The sequence below is a fragment of the Eubalaena glacialis genome, chromosome 15 (assembly GCF_028564815.1).
Source record: "Eubalaena glacialis isolate mEubGla1 chromosome 15, mEubGla1.1.hap2.+ XY, whole genome shotgun sequence".
NCBI classification, from domain to species: Eukaryota; Metazoa; Chordata; class Mammalia; order Artiodactyla; family Balaenidae; genus Eubalaena; species Eubalaena glacialis.
In genome coordinates this window covers 55,581,909-55,599,078 of record NC_083730.1, presented here as the reverse complement: position 1 = coordinate 55,599,078, position 17,170 = coordinate 55,581,909, and the positions used below count along the sequence as shown (strand labels likewise).

Genomic DNA, 17,170 nt, shown 5'->3' with positions numbered 1-17,170 from the left:
ATGCTATAATGTGACATTATACCATGGCTCAAATCATGACCCCTAAGGGGAATATATATTACCCTCCTCCATATAACTTAAAAGTTGTGAAACAGTTCAGTCTTACAGTAATGATAACAATAGGTAACATCTACTGTACATTTATTATTTGCCAAGTGCTTTACAAGGAATACCTCATAAATAATCTATAATAGTCCCATGAACATAGGATATTACATTCTTAGGAATATAGGATAAGATAGGCTCTACTATCATCCTCCATTTACAAATGAAGAGACTAAGGCTTAGCAAGGTGAACTAACTTGCCCAAGGGTAATCACAGCAACTGTCAAAGCTCTAGTGTTCACCCAGGCAGTCTAATTTCTGAGTTTAAACTCCTAGAGCACAATGATATTCTTTCCTTAAACAAGCTTTGCAGTTAACTGAATCAGGAGTAATGTTCTTGTTCCAACTTCTTCCCTGTACCTAATGCCCTATGCTTTTGTTATTCCCCTTCATCTAAATTGTTGTTTTTGTTAAAGTGGAAGAAATAATAAGAAACTTCAGTTCAAAATGATCCCCTTCTTCTCCCAAGTTTTTTTCTTAGTTGCCGTTATTTAGTTCATCAATAATTAATTTGTTCCAATGGGCAGTTCCTTGGTAAGTTTTGTGAGAGCAGGGGACCATATACTAACACTTTTTTTTTATATATACTCCAAGGCATCTGACACACAGAGTAGGTACCTGATATACCTTTTTTGCTTATTTTGCAATTCTTTTTTTCTGACTTAGCCAATTAAAGTCATCCTCTATTTAAATAATGGTTGTAATTTAAAAACCAAAGCGCTGCTTTATATTAAATAACATACAGAAGGCTGTTGATCATTCACAAATATTCTGTCGTAGAAAAGGAAAAAAGTTATTGCTAGGAAAATTTCCCTTCAGTGTGCCAAAGCCCATTTAATACCAGTAATTCCTCACTAAAAATAAAAGATGTGAAAGCCACTGAAATCTTGACATTTATACAAAATTGTGTATGCCAAAATATTCCTCCCTCCAAGTTATTTCTCTATGAGAATAAATGCCAAAAATATTTATGCTTTCTGGCTCTAGGTTTGAAATATACTTTCAATGAATTGCTGTATGTTGAAGACTATATGACTGAATGTATGTCATTTCAGTGTTCCTATAGAAATTTTATACATCAAAGGCATTTTATGAATTAAATAAGCCCAATTTTATATTTGCTCTAATTTAAATAAAATGAAGAAATTAGGAACTCAAAAAAGATGCTGAAGATATGTGAAGGTTTTTGCCAATTTAAAACAATAATGTTATAGGAGAGAATCTTAGTCTTTCCTTCTGGTGAATTCCCTTCAGAGAAGCAGGTAAACTAAGCTCAGTGATAAATAAAAAAACTACTTACTCCTGTCTTACATGCAAGTTAATATACCAGTTTTTTTTTTTAAGTATATAAAGACCTCCTTCAAATCTATGACCACTTGTGACCTAAGTGGCAATCTGAAAGTATAATGCTCTAAATTCTATCTTTTACAATACAAGCACAGAAATCAGCTTCTCCAGATAAATAAAAGAAATGCTGAGGACTTCTAAGTCTAGATTATTATAAATAACATACTACTTAAGTACAAAAACAACTTGGTCCCAGGTTTTACATATTTGTAGAGCAATTTTAACTTAACAAAAAAATTTAGATGTGCATTACTGCAATATCAGCAATTAACTCCTTTACCCAAATAAGAAAGAGGTTAACTATATGTAAATCAGTATCAAATACAGCCAATTTAAACATCAAAGCTAACCATTGAAGACTACCAAAGTTTACTTGATAAACTACATACTGCTTAAGAAATAAAGGTAGAGAATCACTCCAAAATTTTAAAATTATATTCAGAAGTGATATAAAAAAGAAAAAAAAAATCAATGCTCAAGAATTCAGATGTACTGATTATCTCCAATCATTGATTAGATTTGGGCAAAGTCAGAAACTCTTATATACTCAAATACTTGGAAACATACCAAGAAATCCACCATACACAGGTTTAAGTTACAAAGTCTGAGATCAAGCTGGATGGAAAGAGAATGATGCAGATAATCCATAAGAGATAATGAATATTAATGGAATGCTGATACCAGTGTTCTTAATGCTTCATATATTTTTACATTCTTTTCAGATTCTTAGGTCAATATTTCCAAAAGGAAAGGAAAAAACCAAGGGAGGAGAGCCAGATATCACATTAGTCTTTCTGTCATCTAGGCAATAGGAAAACCTTAACCCTAGGGGGTAACCTTTATATTTACAGTGCTAAGGCCACAATCTGCCACAGAACCAAAAGGAGGATGAAGCCATAAGAGAATGAAAGTGATATTAAGAACTTCAAAGGGTTATAAGTCAGAGAAGGATAACCATTTTCTCTAAGGTTTTTAGAATTGGGAAACTTAGAGAGATTTAATCTAGTTAATGACAAGATTCCAGCTGAGAAAATGACAGAGGCTGAACTCTAAATAAACAAGATAATTAAATGAGAATCTTTATATTGAATGATGAAATCTAAGAGAAATAAAGTATATTATCAGTTTATCCACCTAACTACTTTAAAAACCATCTCACTGAACTAAAAATATGATCAATATTTCAAAAGGCCTTCATTTTAACTATTTAACTATAAATCTGTAGTTTAAATTCATTTATCAGTTTTCCAAACTAAGTAAAATTAATCATCACCTTCAAAAAATCTTTCAGACACTTGAATGATATGTAACTCTCTCAAATTAAGGATGAATACCACATCAAGTTTCCCTAGTGTAGTGTTATCATGTTCGCTTCACAAGAATGAATACCAAAATTCTTTACAATTCTTCCTAGATATTACTGCAAAACCTTAACTTTATTTGCCAGAGATCTAGTAAATAGCAGACTTAGTACAGATTTTCAATTTACTAGTAAAATATCTGACACAGAGGTAAAATAGCATTGATAATGATTATCCATTAATTTCTACCTCCAATATGAAAGTCATAGTCTCCAATATGAAAAGGTTCAGCACTACAGAGACCTCTGTGAAGTTCAAACTGAGAACACAGTTAATAGAGAAAGAGATACCCTAATTGGTCTCCCTTTATAGCAATGGAGAATGGCCACCAGAGCCTTTTTGTTTTCCCACTTTGTTTGAACTTTGAAATCCTTAAAAGCAAAATCTCTGAAAATACAAAGCTATTCTAAATATTATACACTCAGAATGGAGCCAGTAGAAAAATTTAAAAATCTCTTTGCTGACTGACTCCTGAGTGGATTTATTAGGTCAGGATTCTGAAATCTAAATGGATATCTCACCTAAGTCTGCCAATCAAACCACCTGATGATGCTTTGAGTTTAGCCTTCCTGAATAAGCCAGGATGAAAGATAAAACTCATTACCTTCTCCAAACCTCATCTTTCAATTCAAATCCTCTAGATAGCATTCACCAATAATGAATCAGTCTCTGAAATGTTTAACTTAATACAAAGAAAACCAAGGCTTACATAGTAAGACATTATAAACAAAGTTAAAGGGAAATGGGTGGGATAAAGACAAAAACCTCGTCAGGATATTTAACCTACACTAGAGAAAGAATTCCTTTAACTAAATAACTCTAGAAATATCTTGGGGTTAATGAAGAGGGAACCTAAACTACAATTTCAGTTCAACAAGTGAAGGAATGTAGACAAACACCCTTAAAAGTCATACTCTTTCTTAACTAACGATTAAGTCATAACTTTAGAAAGATGTTCAAACAACAGCTGAAGCTAGAGATTCTTATTAAATCCAAAGTGATCCTCTGATAAAGGATGTGCACCTACAAGATTCTCAAGAGGCAGGAGGTTTCAGAGAGCCAAAAATGGGAATACAGAAGGAATTTCTTGACCACTGGAGTAAGAAATATTTATTCCCTGCCCTTCCCTTACCAGGTATCTCATTTTGGGCTAGCAAAGCCACCAAAGAATGAGGGCAGGGATTACACAGAATACAAATAAGAACTGAATTCACTTCCTACTTTGAGTCCCACTTTCTTGACCAAGAACGATAACGTAAAATTTTCTAAGTAGTCTATCAAGTTTCTTATATCAAATTCTCAAAAAACAAGTAATATCTGTTAAAACAGATCCCTATTATATCAAATGTGCTGATTCATATCTTTTTATGCATTATTCAGGAAATACATTAAATAAAATCTATTTTCAAGTTTAGGACCACGTTAACAAAACTTTCAAGACCTTGAACTAAGAATATGTAGTAGGTCAAATGTGTTGTGTGTGTGTGTATGTCTTTAAAATCTGTAATGCATGTTTTAATATATATAACCTATTCATTTCTAAATTGAACCTGTAATATGTGTATTGTTCATCTCTGTTAAAAAGACATAAATGTACTATAACCTACACTACAGTGAACCCAAGAATGAGGCTGTGTTTATTTTTCAATTGATTCTCCACTAGAAAAAAAAAAGGAAAAAGAAGAAAAAGTCTGAAATCCTAGCTACTCGCTTTTGCCTTTACTTGACTCCCTGCCCTCTCTCTGCATCTTCCAACCCCTTTTATCTATTTCTCCAAATTTGAAACTTCAAGTCTGATTAAAGTTTATCACTATAGTATTAGGTGGGCTTCTATATAGAGCTGCTGTGGTTCTGATTATTAAGTATAGTTCTTAGTTTTAGCACAAAAATACATAAAACACTGAAGAGCTGCTACTCATGAAAACATGTACAATCTTCCTTAAATGGTGAGAGTTGTAGCAGCAGCTTCAAATTTCACCATGGCATTAGGCTGGTTCAATATTGATTCATAAACGTCTTCAAGTTTCTATTTAGTTAGAGCCACTCAGATCTATTTTAATAGCCTAAGACTGCTTATGACTGCTTTTATTCTATAAAACGCACTAGGTATACAAATGTCATCAGACTCTGGCTATCAGAAACATAAATCCCTTCTTAAGAATCCATGGACAAAACAACAAAGAGGTAGAAATCCAAATGAAAGAAATCTACATTAATTTCCATCACATTTAAGCAAACCTGAATGAAGTAATAGAAAATATTCTTACCTGGAAGGTTTCCATCAGTTTCATCAGCACTAGGAAAACTAGCAACACTTGTAGAATCTGATAGGTCCAAAAGTTTTGCTCGCAATTGCTCAATGTCACTCTCTTTGCTAGCCAACTGCATCTGAAGCTCATTCCTATGTGTACATTCTTCTACCAATTGCTATTTTAAAAAAAATACCAAGATAATATAAAGAATCAAGATCAAAATTTCCAACATTAGAAATTAAGAATCAGTGGAACTCTAAGTAATCTAGAATTGCTAATACTAAAAATTTACTGTAAATTTCATGAATGTTTACTACCACAGATTTTAATACAACTATAAATGTGCAAGTTCTCTTCCTCAGTAATACACGGCTTGGATAAGCTCCTTTTCTCTTTGCTTTAAATAAGTTTTTTTTTTTTAATACAAAGCATCAAAGACCAAAACCAAACACCTGTTAAAACAATAGAAATTGCTTTTATGGCTTCAAACAAAATAATTTAAAAGATGTAGAAAGCTTCTCAGGATGGTAAAACCATAAATGATGGAGTCAATGCTTGTATCTAAGTCTGTCTAAGATCAGAGACCATGTTCTCAATTTTGTGCTATTAAGCTAGGAAGCATCAAAAAATTAAGTTTGATATTTTGAAAAGTGAGTCCTTATCAGAGGAAACAAAAAAGCTATAATACTCCAATTCCACTATCCCAACTATAGTCAATATTATACCAGCCATATCTCAATTTCAGTCTGAAGCCAAAGAGGCAAAACCCTTGGTTGTTTCTCTAAAAGTAGCATCTCTAATCAAGCTGATGCTAAGGGGTAAAAAATTACTCAAGTCATAGTTAATAGGCAACAGAGTATCTTTCTATTTTTTCAAGATCATGGTTCAAATTAGAGTAACAGTAATCAAATTACGGAGAATATAAACCTAAATATGATTTTTATACTAAAAAAACTAAATGAGATCAGTAGACAATAAGTATATACAGTAATAACAATTTAAAATAATCCTACAAGTGCAACACACAACCTTACCGCTTGCATGTCATTCAGTTCCTTCTGATGTTTCACTACCATCTGGTTGAATTTCTCTCTTTCTTGGTTGAGTTCAAGTTGTAGCTTTCGATTTTCCTTTTCTTTCTTTCTCAAATCCTGTGTATTAGCTTTCTTTCTATCAATTTTAAAGTCTTTCCGATTCATTATTTCTGCCAACTTGTTAACAGCCTATTAAAATATTAAAATGTTATTAATAAGGTTCTTCATTGTAGCTACCCAATTTAAATCTCCACTAAAAATATATTTTTTTCTTCAAAATCAGGAAGCAGGACTTTTTGTGTATGTGAAAATTAGGAGAACCTAATGAATGTTGGAATATGATAACTGGTAGCACAAGTAACTATTATTGATTCATCTCATTGTTCAAATGTAAGAACCAGACAGGCTTGCAAAAATCCAGTTATTGTTCAACAATTATTCAGCACTTATTATACTGCATGTAAGCACTCTGATAGGCACTAGATATAAGGACAGAAAATACAATTATGCCCCAAAGGCATCCTAGTCTGGTGGAGGAGCTAGATAAGCAAGCATGACAGTACAGAGTGATACTGCTTCTTTTTTCTCTTAAGTGTCCCTTACTTTTTCTTTTTTCTATTAGATTGTCTTTTTCTTTTTTGCAGATGCTCTTTATATTTATCTATACATGCTGCAAATATTCTTCCTAGTTTATTTTCTTGCAACTTATGTTCTTTTGGACTTTTTTGTATGTAATAAATGTCAATCTTTTTCTTCATGGTCTCTGTTTTGGTATAAAGGGAAGTAAAATCTCCACTGAAGGATTTTCAACAAGTATTAAGTAAATTTTTGAAAGACTACTCTAGTTGAAGGATTGTTGAGAGGGAGAATAGATTAGTGGTAAGGAGCTATCAAGTAGAAAATATTCATTTTACTGTAAAAATCAACTGAGGTACACAGTACCTTATGAAGAATTTAAACTACTGGATAACTTGGTAAAATGACAAGATACCAAGTTTTAGTGTAAAAAATCTGATCTAGCTGCAAAATACAAAGCAAAATGATACCTCCACCCCTTTTAAGTTTCTTACTCACTCCCCATTCTTCTCTCTTGACTTCAGTCAAGTATGTGGTTTCTCCTCATTAAGTTTTCCTACTGTCAATTGTAGGTTTTCTATACAATCTAAAACAAATTCTTCACTAATCAGATGAATTAGCTTTCTTAACTTGCTTGAAATTAGCTTTCTTAACTTGCTTGAAATTAGCTTTCTTAACTTGCTTGAAATCCTACTTCCTGAATAAGTCTTCCACATTTAATGAAGAAAGAATATTACATTACTTTTTCTAATGAAAAGCTTGAACCTTATAATCTCAGTTTTAAGAAAAAGGACATGAAGAGCAAATATTAACTTCTGAATATATGATACTCAAATACAAACACATGGAAAAGGCTAAGAGCATGTATACCTGTGTTTTAAGGGTTCGTTCTGTATTGATATTCTTTTCAAAGGCAGCCTTAAGATTATTGATCTCCTCCTCCTTCTTCAGTTCATATTCTGTCAACAAATTACATAAAATGTTATCGCATGGCATTAATTAATTTCTGCCTTGCAAAGTAACAATGAGATACTTTTATAGAAATTTTGTAATGGAGTCAAGGTTTATTTTAAGCAATAAAATATTTAATTCTTAATTAATTCTTAATTAGTTATTAGTAACAATAACTAATTATTCAAATTAGTATATACCACATAATAACTTTCAGTAACTTCATTAAGATATTTTTCCAGGGCTTCCCAGGTGGCACAGTGGTTAAGAATCTGCCTGCCAATGCAGGGGACCCGGGTTCAAGCCCTGGTCCGGGAAGATCCCACATGCGGTGGAGCAACTAAGCCTGCGCTCCACAACTACTGAGCCTGCAAGCCACAACTACTGAAGCCCGCGCGCCTAGAGCCCGTGCTCTGCAACAAGAGAAGCCACCGCAATGAGAAGCCTGCGCACCACAGTAAAGAGTAGCCCCCGCTCGCCCCAACTAGAGAAAGCCGCACACAGCAACGAAGACCCAACGCAGCTAAAAATAAATAAATAAAATAAATTAATTTTTAAAAAAAAGACTTTTTTCAGTTTATTGAGGTATAATAGACAAATAAAATTTTAAGATATTTAAAGTGTACAATGTGATGAATTGATATACACATACATTGTGATAGGATCCCCCACGATCAAGATAATTAACACATCAATCACCTCACATATTTACCTTTTTGTGGGGGGGTGGTGGTGAGAATATTTAAGTTCTACTAAGATAATACTTAAGGTTACAAAAGTTATTTAATATATGAAAACAAATATTTCAAAAACCTAATGCACAACATAAAGATTTACCTCTGAACTTGATTTAACTTATGATTCTTTTAAAAATCCTACATACCTTCCTCTGCCTTCCTCATTTTATCAGTTAGCTCTTCATTTTCTTTTCTTAATAATTCAATATCTTTGGTTAGCATACTGTTCGTTTCTTCGAGCTAAACAAAGCACAGAAACATTTAAGCTATACAGTCTCTTTGCTAGTCCCATATTTAAAGCAATAACCTTTAAAAAACCTTTAAAAAATACTTGCATTTTCCATAGATGAGGACAGGTCAGACATTGCTTAATTATAAAAACATCTAGTTTCCAGTTTAAAATATGTGGATATAATTAAATTCAAAATATTTAAAAACAATTGTTAGCTTCCAAAAATTATTTCAGTGTGTGTGTGTATATACACATTACATATGAACGGAAGGAATAAAAAATGTAATGAAAAGAGAACGAGACTAGAAACTAGGAAATGTGCATTTAGTTTTCTAGCTCTGTGATCCTTAGCAAGTCACAACCTTTCTGGGCTTCAGTTTCTTCATCTGAATAATGATGATGAAAATGACAATTTAAAATGTTTGATTATTGTATGGCTGTTAGCATAAATGATGCCATTGTGGGCCCATATAGTTCCTCCTGTCCTTCCCCTGACCCTACCCAGAACTGTACTGTGTGGTAAAAATCACTTCTTTGTTATCAAGGGCTTTGTAGTTAATAGATATTATTTAATAATCATTAGGACCAGGTGGCCTCTATGCTCTGTTAGTCCCCAATCAATGATGAAGACCTTTGCTGACATATTCCTGGTACCTACGAGACTAGTTATCCATTCATAAATCTTGACGTAGGAATGCACTTCCTATTTCCAAGCACATACCCCCCATACCCTAGGTTAACTATAACATTGTCCCAATGGTCTCTTGGTGGTGTGGAGTGCAGCTGTGAATGCTTCCAGATCATTGTCTGTCCGAACCCACTCTGTGAGTAAGGTACCCTATAATAAACTGATCCACTGATTATACGGAGCTGCCTGCCTTGTTTTTCGGTCGCAAGATACCTTCTCAGTTTGGTGGGCACTTTTCATTTCCTCTGTCCTCCAACAATGTCTTTTAGTAATGTACTTATTCACCCTTCTATTTATATGATTTCATTTAATCTTCGTAAGAATCCTGTGGAATAGGTATTGTTTCTATTTTATAGATGAAGAATCTGAGGCTTGGAGAAGTTAAAGCAAACTGCCAAGACCATGTAACTTCTTAGGGGCAAAGCTGGGATTTGAACGCAGACCTGCTTATACCAGAGCACTTGATGGTGGCTTCACCACCAAGAAGAAAAATCTCTCGAACTTCCCTTTCTAGCTCCATAATACATAGATCATAGTATAAATTTCAGGAATAGGTAATTGTTTGTAGTACTGGTTTTTCTATAATGGATTTGTAGATATCCACAGAGAATTTTTTATCCCAAAATAGTTTCTCTGAATTTTATAGAATTCTGGTCATGAAATCAGTTGCAATTTATTAAGATAATAAAACAAATGAATTTAAGGTAAACATTTCTTCACAGAAAATATATTAAGATCTACAGCCAGAAAGGGAAAAAACCCAAGACACTGAATAAGAATTTCAATCATTAATAATTGTTTTAGATTATATAATTATTTTATATATGAGTACAAGTTGACCATTGTGTATAAGTAAATACTCATGCACTTACACTTACCCAAACACTTTAACATGTAACCTATTTTGATTTTTAAATTAATTTTAATCACATAACTTAATGAACTATCACACTTACCCGACTAACAGTGTGCTCTTTATCTGCAATCTCTTGTCTATTTCTTGAAGCAGCTTTCTTGCTTTCTTGGGTCAATTCAAAATACTGTTCTTCCAGAAGCCCTCGAGCCAACTGCTCAGACTCGGCTTTTGTTTCTGCTAGATCCAACTGAGCAGCAAGAGTTTCTCTAGTAGATTTAAAAGAGAAATGAATGTAAACAAATTCAATTCATTCTTCTAACTTAATCATATGCTTAAAAACACAATTCTTTTTAAATGATAAAAAGAATTAAGTATTTTATTGCTTAAAATAAACCTTGAATCCATTACAGACTTCCTATGAAAGTAATGAATTTAACCTCTCACACTTAGAAAAACTATAAAAGCAAAGGACACTTTAATCTTGTACCTGCTATTTTGCTTAACTAAGAAAAAGGTAATAAAACAATGGCAAGCAGTCTACTTCTAGAAGGGAATGTGTTGGGATCTGGAATGAAACGCAGCATGGCACAGTGGAAATGTCATTGGCTTATAAATCAAGAGGCCAGGCCTGGACCCTTATCCTCATTCTACCACTAGCTAATTGGTTAGGGATATTGGGCAAGTTCCTTATACTGACTGGAGCTCAACTTAATCAAATCCATAAAATGAGAGGATTAAACTACATTATTTTTGAGGTCCCTTCCAGCTCTGAAATTCAATGAGATTATGAAGACTTATAAATAGACCTGCAAACCACCGTAAACTATTCTAGGAATGCTCCTTAGGAATTACATTTTAAAAGCCTTTCAGAATTGACATTCAGACCATGACCAGATCACTGCAGTTTGCCTGCTCTTCCCAAAGAACCTGTCTTCGATAAGTTATCTTGGTCATAATTGTAACCCCTACATACAGTAGGTGCTCAATAAATGTTTATTAAATGAATGAATGAATGACTTCCAACTATTTTCTATTAAGAGAGTAATAGAAATACTTTAGGCTGCCTCAAGCCTAAAGAGGAAGACATATAGTGACTACAAAAAATAATAATTTTTTGGACAATTGTTTTTGTCCAACAAATATTTGAATGTTCCTATGTGCCAAACACTGTTCTAGGAATTAAGGCATACAGCAGTAACAAACTCCTGCCCTCAGAAAACATACATTAGTAGTGTGAGACAGTTCAAAGAAATGAGCAATATACAGTATATCACACAGAACAATGAAAAGAAAGGTGAAGAGGCTGTGAGTGTGGTCACTATTTTATAGAGGGTGATCAAGGAGGCCTCTCTGCTAAGCTGACATTTGAGGAAATATATGGAGGAAGTAAGAGAGCCATGCAGTGTATCCGGGAATACAGCTTCAGGCAGAAGAAACATCTAATACCAAATGCCTAAATGTTCTGAAGGAAGCTAATGTGAGCAGAGTGAGGAGGGGTTGGGGGGAGTTGTGAGATGTAGTAAGAGAAGTGGGGAGAGAGAACAGGTATTATAAGGCTTTCTAAAACAATATAGGGACTTTGGCTTTTACTCTGAGTATTCTGTCTTAAAAAGATCATTCTGGCTGTTGTTTAAGATCAGACTAGAAGGGGGACAATGGTAGAAGCAGGGATACCAGTTAGGAGGCAACTGAAATAATCAAGATTGGAGATGATGGTAGTTTGGACCAAGCTGGTAAATGTTAAAAGTGGTGAGAAGTGATCATATTATGGACACGTTTTTTAGTTATAGCTAGGATTTATTGACGGATTTCATGCAGAATATAAGAAAAAAAGAAGAGTCTAGGATGGCTCCAAATTTTGGATTTAAGCAACTAGGAATAACAGAATAGCTAATATTGACATGGGGAAGACAGGGAGGAGCAGGTTGGCAAGGTGAGGGAGTAAGGCATTTTTTCTGGACATGTTACATGTAAGATGCTTCTTAAACACTCAACTGGAGATGTCAAACAGACAGCTAGATTTACAAGTCTGGAATTCAGGGGAGAATATACTTGTACACTGATGCTATTTAAAGTCCTGAGGCTAGATGAGAACAAGTAGGGAGTGATCCCTTGGGTCCTCCAAACTTTAAAGGTCTCAGAGATGGGAAAGGACAAAGGAGCAAAGAAGGGTGAGGAAGAGCAGCCAGTTCAATAAGAGGAAAACAGTGTTTGGTGTCACAGAAGCCAATAAAGAAATTTTGTCAAGAGAGAGTAATCAATTATGTCAATTGTTGCTATTAAATAAGATAAGGACTGAGAACTGACTATAGTTTTTAGCTATTAGGAAGTCACCGGTGACCTTGAAAAGGGTTATTTTGGTAGGGTAATAAGTACAAAAGTCTTGAGTGAGCTCGAGAGAGAATGGGAGAAGAGGACCTGATGATAAATGGTATGTCATTTTTCAAGGAAGTCTGCTACAAAAGGAAGCAAAAAAAATAGGATGCTACCTGGAAGTAAGATATGTAGTTTAAAGAAAAGGAGGCTGGACTTTCCTGGTGGCGCAGTGGTTAAGAATCCACCTGACAATGCAGGGGACATGGGTTCGATCCACGGTCCGGGAAGATCCCACATGCCACGGGGCAACTAAGCCCGTGCGCCACAACCACGGAGCCTGTGCTCTGGAGCCCGCAAGCCACAACTACTGAAGCCCTCGCACTTAGAGCCCGTGCTCTGCAACAAGAGAAGCCACCACAATGAGAAGCCTGCACACGGCAACAAAGAGTAGCCCCCACTCACCGCAACTAGAGAAAGCCCGCGTGCAGCAACAAACACCCAACGCAGCCAAAAATAAAAATAAATAAATTTTAAAAACCCTTACAAAAAAAACAAAAAAGAAAAGGAGGTTATTTTTTAAGGAGATGTTTACCTGTATGCTTATATAACAATAGGAATGACTACAGAAAGGAAAAAACGATGTAGGAAAGATGAGAGTATTATTGGAGTCATACTGTTAAGCAGGCAGAAAGGGATGGGATGGAGGGGCTGCCTTTAGGTAAATTCATGTAAATTTTGTCCATTTACATGAATCAGAAGGAAGGTAGGGTTTTAGGTACAGACGCAAACAGGTTAGTAGCTATGCTGGTGGAAGAGAGGAGACGTTCTATGACTTCCAGGAAGCAGGGCCATTTGCTGAGTATGAGAACAAGGAGAAGTTGTTGATTTGAGGAGGGAGAAAAAGATAGAAAATAGTTGTCTAGAAGAGTAAGGGAGTTAGGAAAAGATAAAAAATACTGCCATTGGTAAGTCTATGAATACTAAGGGGTGGTAATGCAGGGCTTCAGATGGATAACATGTTCTCATCTGGGGTTACTGCTTTGCATCAGGTTCAGATAAATTATCTGCAACTACATTCATCCAGACTTCCTTCACAACTCTCCATAGTAAAAGACCTGTCTTTACTGATGTTTAAGGCCAATCTCTCACTTTTATTCTCCTATCTCCTTAAAGAAATCAATTTATCGATAATTCCCTATGCTTCTAGATTATAAGATTATAAGCAGGGGCTTTGTTCTTATTCACTGCTATATTCCAAATGCCTAGAAAAGCATCTGGCCCATAGAAAGTGCTCAGAAATTTTGTATGAATCAGTGAACAGATGTGCAACTTTTTCCACTCTGATTTCCTTGCCATGTCCAATGCTCAAATTTCTATCTTTAAAAAGAAATGACGCTCCTTCACAGTCTCCACCAGCTACTGCCATAGCTCCTTGCCTTAACAACTATGTTTCTTGAATTTTTTGATTTAATAAATATTTACTGAGCATCTACAATGTTCTAGGTACAATTCTAGATGCTAGGCATATAGCAGTGAATTAGAGTTAAGAACAAAACGACTGAAAATTCCTTCCTTTGTTGAGCTTAAGTTTGAATGGAAAGAGAAAAACAACAGAATAAGTAAGCAAATTCTGTAATATATTAGGAAGAGATAAGTGCTACAGGTAAAAATAAAACAAGGAAGAGAGTACTGAGCTGGGCAGCTAGGTAGTAAGGTGAGGGCATTCTCAATTTTTGAAAGAGTGTTCAGGGAAGGTCTCTCTTGAGATTGCATTTAGGCCTAGACCTGAAGAGGGTAAAGGAAGAATCCATGTGGATATTCAGAGGAAAATGTTCCAGGCAGAGGGATGAGCAAGTCCAAAGGCCCTGAGGCAGAAGAGTAACAGACTGGTTTGTGAATAGTAAAGAGGTCAATGTGGCTGCTGTCTACTCTCTCTGTACTTCTACCCTTCCCACTCATGTCTCAGTCTACTTCAGTATAGTACCTATCAATATTGTCATCATTATTTAGGAACTATTCTCAACAAGATAACAACCTTAAATATAATGGACAATTTATTTTTTACTTGACCTTTCTGAGTATTTGGAATTTTAAGTCACTCTCTCTTTTTTGAAATATTCTATTCCCCTGGCATTTGTGATACCCCCTCTGCTTTCCTCTTTGTATTATGGGTGACTTTATACTTTCCCTTCCTCTGCCCATTCCTTATCCTACACTAGGGGTTACAACTTGTTGCTTGAGAGAGCCAAATGAGTCCATATAAATGTCCCCTCCTACCTCCTTTCTGTACCTGCATGTGCGTGCACATGCATGCACGCACACATACACACTTAAAAATAAATTTGGGCCAATATTTTACATAAAAACTGAGATTCCTGGCTTCTCTTGAAAAACCAGAAGATCTTGAAATACTGGGTCAGTGCTACCATGTGGCAGCAAATGCTCAGAACTGAGGACATGAACTCTTCAGTTTGTTATAATCCTCACAACTCACGCAATGGATGCTACCGATACTTAGATCCAACTAACTTCAACCCAGTTACATGTATGGTATCATAGGCTCAAGAGTTCATAAACCCTGATAAACACAACCGTCTTAATAAATCTCATCTATCTTAGTGGTTTCAGCATGAAATGACTGTTGAATTGGCTTCAAGTCCTTATCTTTGAGTTCCAAAGCAATAATGCCAATGTCTGGTATCCATTTCTCTTTGGACATCCCATAGGCACCTCAAACTCAGTAGGTGTGAAATAGAAATAACCTTGCTTGCTCTCATTCCCCCAAACTGGTATTCCTTAGCATAGGGACTACCACTACCAACAACCCAATTGTCCTGGTCAGAAACTTGAGCTGACCTGAAATTTTCCCTAACTTTTATCCCCATACCTTCAAATCTACAACTCCTATTGCTTCTACTTTCTATTTTTTCCTATGCACTTGCCTCTCCTTTTACTGCCAACTTCCACTATAATTGTATATCTAGATTACTCCGATGGCAGTATAACTGGACTCTCTATATCCACCCAGCTTTGCCTCACTCCAATCCATTCTCTGAAGACTGGAGATTTCTAAAACCCTATCTTGTCAATCCCTAGCTTAAATTTTCATTTATTCATTGAATATTTATTGAATACTTACTATTTGCCCGGCCCTGATCTAGGTGATGTGGATATACAACAGAGAATGGCAACAAAAATAAAATCTTCCACTCTTCAATGTTGATAATTCCAGTGACACGCAAGCCCTTTGTAATCTGACTCAGGTTTCTCTCTCCAGCCTCATCTGTCACCAACTGTCTCCCTACCTGCAAATGAAAGCATTTGCTGCTCCCAAATCACAGACTGGCTTTTGCCTATATTGTTCTCAACCCATATCCCATTCCCTGGTGAATTCTACTCTGCTTAGTTGTCACCTGGGGAATGTTCTCCGAATCCCAGATGGTAAGATGAGGTATATACCCCTTCAGTATATTCCAATAGCACTTTGTCAATAGCCACCTACCTTAATTATGTCTGTTTCCTGACTAGATTCTGAAGCACTTGATGGTAAGAGCCATAACTTATTAATAATTATATCACTGGCATGAAGCACAGCACATAGCACAATAGTGGTGATCAACACGTTTCTCTTAAACAGATCAAACAAGGGAAAACATATCAACCCCATGAAACAATATAGTATGTAGCAGATTGGGTGTCCCCTTCACTGTGAATGCATATAAACTGGGACTGTATATTACATTGTAGATACCACACAAATGATAGGCAACAGACTATACTCTACAAAAGGAGTTTACTACTGTCATAGAGAGAAACCAGGAAATGTAGCTTTGTGCCTACCTTAGAGTTTACCTAATGTATTAAGAATCTAAGCACTGAGTGCCAATGGTTGCTAAAAACAGAGGTAGTCTTCTTCCCTCTAAAAATCAGATTTGAATCTGTTTAAGCCTCCAGATTAGGGGTGTCTAGTAAAACTTTCTACGATGACAGAAATGTTCTACACTTGTGCTGTCCAATATGGTAGACACTGACCATATAAGACTATTAAGCACCTAAGTCGTGGCTAGTACATCTGAGGAACTAAAGTTTTAACTTTATTTTAATGAACTAAAGTTTAAATTTAAATGGCTACATGTGACTGGTGGCTACCATACTAAACAGTGAAACTCTAGATTTAACCATTGATTTGCAAAAAACACAGAAGGATGACGAAAATGTTCAACTAACTATGGAAACAGAATCAGCAAAATCATAACTGAGGAAAACTATGCAGGACAAATGATTCAGTTCCTTCAACAAATAAGTATCAGGATAGTGATTACTCTTGTGGTGGGGAGGGAAGAGGCATAAGCAGAAGCGGGGATATAGTGGGCTTTTGAGGTAGATTTTGTTCATGGGTGGTGGTTATACTGATATTTGTCATATAATTCATAAAACTGTACATGTTTTGCTATTTTATGTATTTGTTTGCTTCAACAATAAAAGTTAAAATTTTTTATTTCTTTCAAAGGTGGTTATATGGAAAAGAATATAACAATGTGAGAAAACTAGTTTCAATGTTTGTTCTCACACTATCTAGCTATGAGCAGTTGTTACACTTAATAGCTTTCTAAGATCACCTCCTTGTAAGGCCCTAGGCACACATGCAATGGAAATTAACCTGCATTATAATACTAAGAGGAAGACCCTGCATACCTTTACCTAACATAAAATGA

General features: G+C 35.2%; 1 protein-coding gene across 4 annotated transcripts in view; it reads right to left on the bottom strand.

Moving 5' to 3' along the window:
* Positions 1–17,170, bottom strand: part of ROCK1 (Rho associated coiled-coil containing protein kinase 1) — a 146,406-nt gene that overhangs the window by 8,165 nt on the left and 121,071 nt on the right. For all 4 annotated transcript variants that reach the window (XM_061170278.1, XM_061170279.1, XM_061170280.1 and 1 more), the window contains exons 23-27: positions 10,240–10,405; positions 8,510–8,603; positions 7,546–7,634; positions 6,100–6,288; positions 5,081–5,240 (exon numbers count right to left, since the gene is read on the bottom strand). In XM_061170278.1, the coding sequence (XP_061026261.1) occupies positions 5,081–5,240; positions 6,100–6,288; positions 7,546–7,634; positions 8,510–8,603; positions 10,240–10,405 (698 nt within the window). The remainder of the gene's footprint in view (positions 1–5,080; positions 5,241–6,099; positions 6,289–7,545; positions 7,635–8,509; positions 8,604–10,239; positions 10,406–17,170) is intronic.